The 12,741-nt window shown below is 38.3% G+C and overlaps 1 protein-coding gene across 3 annotated transcripts in view; it reads left to right on the forward strand.

The window, feature by feature from the left end:
• acsf3 (acyl-CoA synthetase family member 3) overlaps positions 1 to 12,509 on the forward strand; it is a 34,350-nt gene extending 21,841 nt beyond the window's left edge. For all 3 annotated transcript variants that reach the window (XM_008405121.2, XM_008405120.2, XM_008405122.2), the window contains 3 exons: positions 4,935 to 5,069; positions 5,588 to 5,699; positions 11,080 to 12,509. In XM_008405121.2, the coding sequence (XP_008403343.2) occupies positions 4,935 to 5,069; positions 5,588 to 5,699; positions 11,080 to 11,194 (362 nt within the window). In that variant the 3' untranslated portion in view covers positions 11,195 to 12,509. The remainder of the gene's footprint in view (positions 1 to 4,934; positions 5,070 to 5,587; positions 5,700 to 11,079) is intronic.
• Positions 12,510 to 12,741: the final 232 nt, after the last annotated feature.

The following is a 12,741-nucleotide window of genomic DNA, read 5'->3' on the forward strand; positions in this document are numbered from 1 at the left end:
GAAATAAATGTGTAATGCAATGTTTTGCAGTGCGTCTTTAAAAAGGTCTTAACATAGCAAAGAGGATTCCCTGCAATTGTTAAACTTTACTATTTAGAAACATTGAGTTTGACTGAACCAAATATTGAAGCCTGCAGACATATTTTTCAACAGGTAAAGATGTAAATACAGTTGCTCCTGACGCGTTGACCTGAATTATTCAACAGAAACATCAAGCTGAATGTAAACATCACAGGTACTGCAGAAAAATCAGCTTGAGTCAAAATTCAGCTGACTGCAGCACTCAAAGAGTCCTAAAGGCTGCACAGCACACGAGGTTCAACAACATACTGTTAGAGACGAGTCTCTCCGAATGGTAGGGAATACCCAGTTGCATTTTCATGGTGCATTCAAGTACATCTCGTGCACTGGATTGTTTAATTGCTAAAAAGAAAACTCCACATGATTTATTTTTTACTGTTTATGTTCAGAGAAGATTTTAAATGTCAACACACAGATAACCTGTAAGTTGTAAATCACACTAACCACACTTCTTGTGGCTTTTGTGATTTTGTAAAAAAAAAAAAATTAAAAAAAGAATATAGAAGTTAAGTTCCCCTGAAGTTTTATTTTTCAAAATTTTTCAGTGGAAGATTTTTGACGACTGGAATAAAAGATTAGGTTGTTTTTTTTAACACTTTTTACACATCTTTACCAGGCTGCCAATTAACATGGAGGGGCTGTTAAAATAACTAAAATTAGTTTTCATTGGAAAATGAAAGAGTTACATTTCATGAATGTAATTAATGTAATATACCAAACATGTTATATTAAAACATCAATGTTGTAAAATTGTGAGAAAGAAATCTGTAAATTAAATAAATCGCAAGATATAATCAGACAAAAGCTGTTTTCAATCAATATTAAATCACAGAAAGATTGGCACCAAAACAACAACAAAAAGTGTTCAGACTTACAAATTCTGAAGACAGATTTAATTTTAATTTTAGTTTTTTTTACTGCAATATGATGTTTTTAAATTTAAGAAATTTTCTTCACAGCTCTCTAATAATACTCTGTCCTTGGAAAAACAAATCAAATTTCTCATACTTTATACTAACTTTTATTCTGTCTTTTTTTTGTTTGGATTATTTTTCAAGAATGTCAGGCGCGCACTCAATTTAGATTTTTCATAAAGTTCAACAGTATGAAGGTCACTTGTTTTTGTTAAAAACTCCCCAGCTGTTAATAGAGCCTTTTTTCCCTTTTAGAAATGTGAGTTACTCTTTTCTTGCAATAAACAAAAATTATGACTTGAAGTAATTCGACAGCAGATTTGTTGCCGTTTTGGTCAAACCCAAACTGAAGAAGTGTTTCACGGAGGCGGCTGAATTTCTCTGCTCTCTGAAAGACGTCACAAAGTGTTTTTCCGTGCCCTCCGTCCTCAGTTAAATTCTTGATCTGTTTTTATTTCTTTATTTTCTCCACACTACGCGCCTTCGCTTTCTTTAATGCCTCAGAATGAGATGAAAGCCCAGTGCAATTAGGCTTCTTATCGTTTTAATTAAGAAAGCCATTCGGCCATATCTGCCTCAGACGCCATAACACATAATGGCAGACTCTCTGATGCCTGAAGTGGTGATTGTGTGCGTGTGTGTGTGTGAGTACGTCACATGTGTGCGTGTGCATGTGTGTGTGTACGTCCCAGTAACACAGTTCCCAAAAATCTCTTTCCCGTTCTTCTTTTTCTCTTTTATCAGTCTGCGTTCTCCAATCGCTTTTCCCACTTGTATGTTTCTCCAAACATCTTTTGCTCCTTCCCTCCACTCAAAGAGACAAGGTCAAAGAGTCTTGTATTAGTACTTCAAACTCATTGCAGTTCTGTTGTGTTCATGTCTTTCGCTCACCCATTTTGTCCAGGATTACTTCAAAAATGCCTTTTCTTTCCTTTAAACCCAACGTATGTATATCTTTTTTATTCATGTTTTCTCTTTTACACAAACGGTTTATCATTGTACATATGTGCTGATCATTTTCCTAGATCTGTTTGCATAAAATGAGAGCTACATCAGCTCAGCACAATGAATCAAATGATTCTCGTGCTTTTCTTTTTTCTTTTACCCCTCATCCAAAGGAAGGGAGCGACTGTAACTACCCTGATTGTGGCGTTAACACCCAGCCGGCTCCTCCCTTCTTCTCCCATCCTCCCTCTCTTTCCCCAGCCTATCGGTGCGAGGCAGTGGTCTGTGAAGAAATTCCCAATATCTAAATTTACACACTGTATCAATCTTGTTTAATAGACTGGAAAGCTTATAGCCGCCGTGGCAAGCCGGCAGAGAGGGCAGTGGTGATAAATTGTCGGTGTGCTAGCGACAGCCGCCTGTGATGTATAATGAAATATTTATGATTTATCCCAGCTAATAAACTGAAATGAAGTGCATGATGTATGGGAACAGATGGGCCCTGTATTGATGCTGAGGTGGAGCAGCGAGAGGGGCGGGGAGGGAAAGAGGAGATAGGAAGACAGAGGTGTGAGAGACGTTTGAGATGTAGAAAGGTAAAAATGAAGGGTAAGAATGAGACTAAAAGAAGGAAATAAATGTCTGCGCGTGAGAGAGAGGGAGGGTCAGACGCCGGAGCGTGAGAAACTGAAAACACGCTGCTTTATACAGCAAGACGGATAGAGAGATGTAAACTAAATACTAATAGGATAAACCTGCATTGACACCAAACAGAGTGTGCAGATAAAACGCTGTATTATTCCTACATGCTTCATTCCCTTATTGGCTCAATATGTCAGTGTTAGGCTGCCAAGAACTGGTATACTCCATTGAAGAAAAAAAACAAAAATACCTTGATTCCTATCGAGGCTAGGAAAAACAACAAAAAAAATGGTATCGTATGGTAAGTTGATTATAGAAGAAATAGGTTGCTTTCATATTTCAAAGGTATTAAAGCCTTTCAAAAAGCACAGCTATAGAAAGAAAATTACCATATCACATCTTGTTTGCTTCTAATGAAAATTAAGATGTTAATCTAGAGATCATTCTGCTCTGAGGCTTTTTATGAAATTCATAGCAAAAACAAAAGAAACATCAAGCACATCCTTATCTGGCTTATTACATCGCTATAAGAAGTAATTAGACTTTCTGTAAGATTGCTTCCCCACAATTTGATCCTGAAAACTACTTTAGAATGCAAGGCAAGTAATTCTGGAGGAACAAAAGCTATTTTGGGTTGTGTTCACGGATCCATCCATCTTAATATCTTCTTATTGGAGACATTGAGGTGACTGTTCAGAAGGAAAACCAGGACAGCAGCAACACATTTCAGCCTTTTTAAAGGGACCTCAAGTTGTATAAAATGTGTGTATGTTGTAGTTCTAGTGAGTTCCAGGTGTTTCCAGGAGTATCCTCCGAAGTCTGGCAAACTTTCAAAAACCTTTCCTTTCCTTGTCTAAAGCACATTCTCTGGTTTTCCTCGATGTGAGGAAGCTTTGGCTCCACACTGAGCTCCCTCTGAATGAGGAAGATGTTTATTATCTAAGCAAAGCCGTGAAACTCCAGAAGGAAATCTTTTTGCACTTGTTCGTTTGTCCATGATCCATAACTCTTGGCCATAGTTCATGAACTTTGATTGACCAATAAATTCAGATCACAACAGACCAAACTGGTTTTCTTCCAATCACCTCTCAACAAGACATTTGAACTCCTCCATTTCAGACAAAGTTTCCATAAATCAGATTTTTTTTTTTTTTGGTCAGGGTATAAAACAAGTTTATTTTTAACAGACCACAAACCACACCTATGCATTTTATCAATCGACAAACCTAGCCCAGTATCCTTGAGCTCAAGTAAATCTCTGTGTTTTGGGAGCAATAAAATAAAATACATCAGCTATCGGTGTAAACGAAAGCAAAAGTTTGTTCAAATGAGTATATATATGTCACCTAAAAATCTAAATTTTAGTCCGTGGCAGCAAGTATTGCATCTAAGCAGAACTTTCCGATTGCGATATTGCACGCTTTGATGTTGCCATGACGATGCATTGTTCAGCTTTAGACATGGGTTTAGGCTTAGCAGAAGGAAACCGTGTTTGGACTTGGACTCCTTTGTTCTCCGCCCAGCGTTCAGCTGCAGCGTCACCGGGCGGACTCCTCAGACCGGTTCTTAACTCCGACACTCTGCTTATCTCCACTGCCGTGTCTCGATCACATCCATCCTCCTGGTACCAGCTGTCCTGAAAGTAGCACCTGTAATAACCTAAAAGGACATCTTCCCATTCCATCTTTTTTTTTTTCATCACCACCTCTGTCCATTTTTCTCTCCTTTTCTCACTCTCCACTCATCCATACTGACCCACTTCCTCCTCTCGTTTTCCCCAGACCCAGCTGCGTCCCTTATCCCCACATACTTTACTCTGCTACACCTGGCCCCCAGACACCTATGTGTGTGTGCATCTGGAGGATGTCTGGAGGATCTTAAACACTCATCCATTCGCTGCACTCTGACTTTCTCTGCCTCACACACACATAATCACACACATCCTTACCCAAAGATACAAATCTCTGGCTTTCTTATATTTGTGTTATTCACATGTGCTGCTCCGTTTTTTGTTTATTTAGTATATTTTTACTGAGACTTCTCCCTGAGTCAAATAATTCCTTGTGTTTAATGAAGCCAGAAGCTGCTAAAAGTGTAAACACTGTTGACCTGTTTTAAGCACAACCAGTATATAAGTGTTACTGTGCCATGGAAATCTATTTTTGAGCAAAAAGATTTAATTTTGAACTTGAATCTTTTCCCTGTGCCAAAAATATATACAGCAAAATGACATCTCTTTAAATCGATCTTCCCGTCTTTCTACGCTAATCTTTCTCTGAGCAAATAATTGGCTGCAATCGTTTTCGTTACTTTCATTGTGCCACGCCGTGTCTTTTTGCATTTTTGTTTCAGGAGACACGACAGTCTACAAAGATGGCGTCTACTGGATCTTGGGTCGCAGCAGCGTCGACATCATCAAGAGCGGTGGCTATAAGATCAGCGCCCTCGAAGTGGAGCGACACCTACTGGCTCATCCAGACATCGTTGGTAAGTACAGTACTGTGCAAACTTCCGTTGAAAGCAATTGTTTTGTTGTTTTTATTCATTCTAAATTACTCAATGCACACTGTTGGTCAGCTGGCTGAAAGGTTGCCCTACTATCTACCTCTTTATTAAAGTAACTCTGTTTAAAAGTGACAGTTTACACTTTGTAAGCATCTTTTGCACGTTACCTGAGCAGACAGCTTCGCTAATCACCTGGTTAATATCAGCTGGGTACCTGATTTTACTCATTTCCTAAAAGTTATATTGACGACACTTATGAAAGTAAGTGATAAAGTAAGGAGGGGAGGAACAAATACCGATTATCGAGCAAAATATTTTTTGATTATTAATTATTAAGATCTCCATTTTTTTTTCTCTTAGAAAATGTAATTTCATAAACTTAGATGGCCAGTGCAGTTTATATTTGATTTGTCAAACTTCTTATTTTTAGATTTTGTAAACAAATGAATTAATTCAGCAATTACTTCATTAACATATTTCTGTTTGTTTTTGTGACTTAGATGTGGCTGTGATTGGCGCTAAAGATGCTACGTGGGGTCAAAAGGTCACGGCCGTGGTGCAGCTGCAGAAAGGCCGGAGTTTAACTCTACCAGAATTAAAGACGTGGGCAAGGTAATGTCTTCAGTCTGAGCTCCATATCATTTATTACTCAGCTTTTCAGATTTTTTTTCATCTATGCAGACTTTCAGAGTCACAAATATACGATTCATTTAGATGATGACCTTTACAGCCAAAGGGGTTATTTACTCTTTTTTTGTCAAATGAAAAAAAAAGAATATATTTTTGGCACAGGAAATGAAACAAGCTTTCATGCACAAACATCAGAAGATCTTTTTCAATCTGAGTAATACCGATTAAGCACAAAAATTATCAATGAGGTGAAAACATAACCCTGCTTAAAATAATGTCAATATACAAATCTTCACAAATTCAATTTAATAAAATGATTTAGAGAGGTTTGGCCATAGTCACATTGTTGTAGCTCTACCAACTACGACAGTATTGTAGTCAGTAACAGCTACAATAGAGTTGTATTTGAAAAATTGAGATTTTTTTGTGCTAGACCAGTGTTTCTCAACCTTTTTTGGCCCAGCGCCCCCCTGGCCTTTATCCAGGTCCCTCACCGCCCCCCACCAAAGAATTTGTAGGCTACTTTGCACTGACCATTATTTTATCATTAATATAACTATCACTATTGTAGATGTTTTGATTTTTATGCTTGTTTCTGTATTTATCATCAAAAATAATACATATAATAATATAAAAATAATACAGGCATCTACAAAAAATGCCTGTAAAATTGGTAGGCCTAAGAGCAGCCAATCAGAGTGGAAACAATATTCTTATTTTGTGCCATTTTCTCGTTGTTAAATCTTCCACAAAATGACCAGATAAAAGATGTACAACATGCCAGTTTAAACTTTGAACTATTTGCAAAATGACTGAGCTCTGCAACATTAAAACATGGATAGAACTGTAACTACATTAATCATAACTCTTCTTCTCTTCAGTGTTTGTCAGTTTCTGGTGGTGCAGCTCTGTGTTGCCTTCAGGAGAATGGGACATCAGAGTATCATCCATAAAACTTCACCCACATGACATTTATTGTGCAAACCAGAGTTCCAGGTCCTTTTAATGCCATACAAATATGAGACAGAAACATGGATTATATCTTTATATAGACCTGTCTATTGATTTATAGATTAATAGTTTTACTGGACAGAAATTACAAAAACAAATCTGGTTCTTAATCAAATCCTAATGAGTCAAATTGAAAGTGTCATGGAATCATCAGCCTCATGACATTAAAACTGACATGAAAAATAATATTGAAGAAACATATCAAATCTAATTAAAAACATAAATAAGTGATCAGTTCTTTAGTGTTATGGTCTGTAAGATATATTTATTCTCAGTATTAGATGTGGTCTCAACAAACCCATGGCACTTCAACAATATTATTTTACCTTTTATCTGGAAATAGTGCCATACAGTCCTCTGTTTTAATTATTGCTCAAAAGGTCTTGCCATACCAGTTTATTCCTCTGTATTTACTTCAGTTTCTTGGTTTATTCTGGCATTTTGTTCTTCATTCATTTCTATTTAGTTTCATTCGATTAGTATTATCCTCTCTTGGTTTATTGCTATGTCCACTTTAGTTTCTTTCCTGTTGCTAGATTTATTTTATTGTTTATTGACGCTCACCATCAGTAATTTTTACTCATCACCTGCTGCGCCGCCTAATCAACACATGATGTGCTTCACATCATGTGTTAATTTTTTCACTGTTTAGCGTCGGATTCTCTGTTTTTATGCCACAATTCACATCTAGTTCGTCTCTCCATTTTATGTCCCGCTTCTCCTGTTTCAGAGAATGTGCGCATTGTTTGTTTTTCTTAAGTCCCTAAGGTGCATTGAGGTCGGGAAGAGTATCAATGGGGAAAAGGCAGATAGACATAAACCTTTTAAAACAACGGAAACAATTTCTGCATTCTGATTATTAAAATTTAAAAGTGCTGTGTTCTATCACCCCGTTTCATACCGGACCACTGACAGCACCGGTGTTTGTTAACGCTATAAAATGAACGCTCTCTATCGTGGTATCACCCATGGAGGGATTTCTTGATTTCTTTATTTAAATGGGTTCATTTTTCAGAGGGATACACAGTGGTGAGGGTATCGTGATTTTAGCTACCAGTAGCAGGAGAACGGAGCTGCACCAAGAAGCTAACAGAAGCTAACAAACACTGAATAGAAGAAGAGCTGCCATCAATACAGTTGCTGCCAAGCATGATTTAATGTTACACAATACAGTTTTACCAAGTTGCTCAAAGTCTAAACTGGCATTGTTGTGCATTTAAGGTGTAAAGTTTACCTTCGACTAAACGCCCCCCAAAGGCATCCCAGCGCCCCCCTTTTGTAAAGCTGTCCGCCAGCGCCCCCTGACGTCCTCTGAACGCCCCCTGGGGGGCGGTACCGCCCACGTTGAGAACCGCTATGCTAGACTGAGAAACAACATGTGTGGCTTGTTTTATCAAAAACTGGTTAAACAAATAAAATAAAGAAACAAAGAAATGTAAGGGGCTTTTTTTACATGTAAATGGTGAGCTATGTTTAAAAAAAACTGAGTAAAAAAGTCAAATTTACAAATTTATGTCTGGTTATTAAGCTCCAAGGCTCAAACCTGGATTAAACAATTGTGACAGTACATTTTACATTAGCATATTTGTTTTATTATCAATAGTATATTTTAATATATGGCAAGCAAAAAAAAAAATGCTCCAGCCATGATTCACATTTTCATGCTCCGTATTCCAATATTTACTAATTATAGGTTAATATATCCGGAGGGGAGGAACAAAATAAGTTAAGTGGAAATTGTTTTTGCACTCAAAGTCTAGAAAGTTTACCACCTGCTCTCTTTCAAACTGTGGCCACAGTTTGACTCAGACTCGCACCACCAGAGGAGCCTGTGACCTAAATAACTTCTGACCAATCCATCATCCTAAGAATGCAACAGCAACAGACCACCACATCCCGCTACCACAGAGGTGTGTTTTTATTTGATACTGCGCTGTTATTCATGGAAGCCAAACAGAAGCCGCTAATGCAGAGAAGTCCAGCTCTCGGATTCCCTCCCACTGACCTCGAAGTTCTCTCGTTAATTGAAAAATATGTGCAAGAATAAGAAGCTGCAGTTGGATTAATAAGGAGAAAGAAGAGAAAAAAGATGAAGATAAGCAAACAGTGGATTGCTGTGGTTGTCAAACATTTCCTCTTCATTTTCTGAATGTCAGTGGAGTTTGTTTTGTCTGAAGCTGATTGTAGTTTCCACACAAACGCTGTGATTTTTTATCTTTTCTATCAATTTTATCATCTTCACTTCTGGATGATCAGATTATCGTTATGGTGAAAAGAAACGATAAGAATTATTCATTCTGGTATAATAAAGTTACATGTTTTTTGTTGATGATGTTTGCATATCATTGGGATTGTTCCTTTTAATGTTTGAACTGTTTTTCAGTTGTTGGCCCCAAGTGATCAACAATAATTGGTGTGTTACAGTTTAAAAAATGATGAAATGTTATTAGTGTGTACAGTTTAGTCTCACATGTGCACCAGCGGACCACCAGCACTTTGAAGAAGTTGCATGCCCTGCCATGATTTTGAAGTACAGTAGGGGGTAAATTTGACATATATGCCAAAATCTTTTGCAAATAAGAGTTAAAAAAAATAAAAATAAAAATTGTTCTTCATTTGTAATAAACCTGTTTCGCCCTGATGCTACAAAATGAAATCTATGAAAACGGAAACTAAATAGGTGACTAAAAAGTCACCTCTTTAGTAGAGTCCATTTGTGCGTAATTATTATCTTAACAGATGTACAGCTGTTGTATGAAGGCCTCAGAGGTTAATTAGAGAACATAAGAGAGCAAAGCACACCAAGAAGACAGCAGACAGGAGGGGAGTAAAGTAGTGGAGACAGGTCACAGCAGGGTTAGGATTTATATACTAAATCCTAGACATACACCTGAGCTGTACAGCTCCTCCAAAGATCAGGTGGGCCTTTTGGTCTTTGCTCTGAAAAATGCTGTCCTTCCCTGCCTCGTCTGGTTTCCAGCTCTGTTACAGAGTATGTATCAAATTAATCTCTGTCCTTAAAATTATGCACACAAATGCACCAATATAATAATATTGGGGTTTTGTCTGTGATTTCTTTGTTTTCAAAATTGAAATCATTCTTATATTTGTAATTACAGCCAACAGTAAACGATTTAGTTACCCGATATTTTTGATAAAGACAATTCTGGTTAGTGAGTGTATGCAGCAATAGACTTGTAGCAAAAAAAAAAACATAAAAATAAATGTATTATTTTTCTAACCACTCATATTTTTGTTAAGAAAAATGCCATAAATTTCCTCTCCATACAGGAATCCCTGGTTTACATTCTGTAGGAGCTCAGGTTTGTCCAGGCTTGACGGCTCCATACGGAGTCACGATGTTAGATCCCGCTGCTCCAGTCTGGTAGATTAGCACCGCTGCCGGTGACCCAGGTTGACACGTTTGGGGCTGAACTGCAAACATACGCATGGCGCAGCGTTCACAGCCGGGGGGGTCCTGCCAGCGGAGCCGCAGTGCCAACACGTTGCCGAGTCGAGAGTGTGGAGGAAACGGAGGCAGATAAAATGAGACATAAACAAGGAGACGGATGCTCACTCTTCAGTGCCCTGGCTTCAGCTGTCACTCTGAATCTGAATCACACCCACTGTGCTCTGCGCTGCCGTGCACACACACACTCACGCACACATGCACGCACACACACGCAGGGTGCCCGGAAGAAATTGGTGACATGAGCAAGCCATGTTACGGAGACGTGTATGCATGCACATTTACCCAGACTCTCCTCCCTGAGTCAGACAGACGGAGACATCTGCTGAAAGGAGTGTTTGATGGAAGCCGTATGACTCATTATGTTCACTCGCACAACAGCAGCACACACAATAACACGCAAACAAACAAACTAGGTTAGAAGATAACAAAAACTGCTCCAGGCTTAAAGACTCGACGCAACAGCCAACCAGTGAAAACCGAAAAATAAAACACTTTTAATTATCGCAGCCTTCTGTTTTTCTCTTTATTATTTGCCGAGGTTTTTTTTTTTTTTTCATCTCATTTTGATTATGTTGCTTTGTATGAAGGGAATTGTCTGTGTCTGGAAGGGAATTGGGGATATTAAGGCAGAGTGCTGCAGAGCGCATGAAGGACGTTTCTTTCCTTATCTCAACTACTCTGCCATGGGGCAAGCCTTTGTTTAGGCAATTGTTTTTATTTTTGTGTTGTTGTTTTGATGTTGCATTAGTGTGCGCCCTCACCCATTCGCGTTGGTATATTTGTCAGCCTTGTGCTCCCTATGACTGTTTATTCTTTTTTTTTTTTGCATTTTTCCCCCCTAAACAGTCATCTGTGTGTAAAGCGTCTTGTTTATTGCAGGGAGCACATGGCGCCCTACATCATCCCGACAGGCCTGGTGTTGGTGGAGGAAATGCCGAGGAATCAGATGGGGAAAGTCAACAAGAAGGACCTCCTGCGACACTTCTTCCCGTGACTGGACAGCTTTGACGTCTGTGAAAGCGTGTGTGTTTCTTCAAGTGCGCATCTCTTCCAGGGTATTCCTTCCAGATCAGACAGACGTTTCACACTAATGTAGTGAGAGGAAACGGAACAATGGTTGATATTCGTTGGAAACCAATCACAGCTCCCAGAACTTGCCATGGAGATAAATCTGGTCTTGTTTCTCACAACTAGTACAGTTGCTTTGATGAAGCAGAATAAAGTCATTCCATGATGAGGGTAGTGTGTTAAAAGTTGGTTTGCAATTTGGAAAGAAAGAAGAAGTGTTCAAATCTGTTTCCAAAAATGCGTGTTATGTGACAAAAGGTTTTACAAAATACTTTTTGAATCCTCTTCATTTGCTAGTTCTCTAAACTGGTTCTGAAAAGGATGTAAAATTGCAAAAAACCTAAGCAAACACTTTCATTCTTTGACGTTTTCACATTTTGTGAAACACCAACATATTTAATTGGAATATGGCGAGAGAGCACCCTTCTCCATTTGCTCTGACATTTTAGGTGAAGAGCCATGTCGATGTTCAAAGAACGGATCGAGCATTCATTACTCTGTGACATGTTTCAACCTCCAGATGTTTTCTAACCTAACTTTAAACTTCAGATTTTTCCCTCTGTGTTCTTTGGTCTTCGTGATGATGGTTGTTCACTAATGTCAGGCCTAGATTTTCTCTCTCCACTTTACAATGATGGATCTCTGTCAATCTACGTTTAATGGGATCTAAATCCAAAAATGTTCTAGTTGTAATGTGCTAAAATGAGAAAAAGTTAATGAGATATAAAAACCTTTATAAGCGGTTTAATTCAAGCAGAAGCTACAATGTTAACTTTTTACACACTACCTTTTCCATCATAGAGGTTTTGCTGCATTCAGTAACATGAACCCCTATAAATCTTTAGTATTTACACAGAACATTTTGCGTTGGATTCATAACACATGGCAGCGTGAAACGTTATAGGATGAACTTTTGGGATTGAAGTTTTATGTAGAAAAAAATATTTTTGCAATGGGCTTTACTTGCAATATCTCTTTTAAAAAATAATGAATTGAATGCAAAGGAAGAAAAGTTGAGAAGAAATGAAGGACGGCAGTCGGCACTGTTGTAGGATTCGCTGCTCCTGAAGCCATCATGATTTTATCAAGATGATACGGTGCTACACACAAATAAATTAACAACAGATAATCTTATTGATTATAAAAAAATACTTTGCCTTTGTAAAAAGAAAAAAAGGATTGATTCACTTCAATATCTGTAAATAAAACAGATGTGGTAATTAAACATTTTTGGAAATGTATCTAAAGTTGCCAATTTTTTTTACGCGTTTGTCTCCTCTGCATGCTGTTACACTGGTTTCCTCAATGTGTGTATGTGCATACGTGCGTGCGTGCGTGTGTGTGTGTATATAAATTTGGCTACACAGGTGTGATGAGAGCTCGAAAACAGCTTCTGCAGCAAGGCAAAACACCACAGCTGGATGCCCCGCACTCCATCTGACTAACCCTCTCACCCCGCTCGCTCTCCTCGCC

Source organism: Poecilia reticulata, chromosome 3, assembly GCF_904066995.2.
Source record: "Poecilia reticulata chromosome 3, P_reticulata-male-v2, whole genome shotgun sequence".
Lineage (NCBI taxonomy): Eukaryota > Metazoa > Chordata > Actinopteri > Cyprinodontiformes > Poeciliidae > Poecilia > Poecilia reticulata.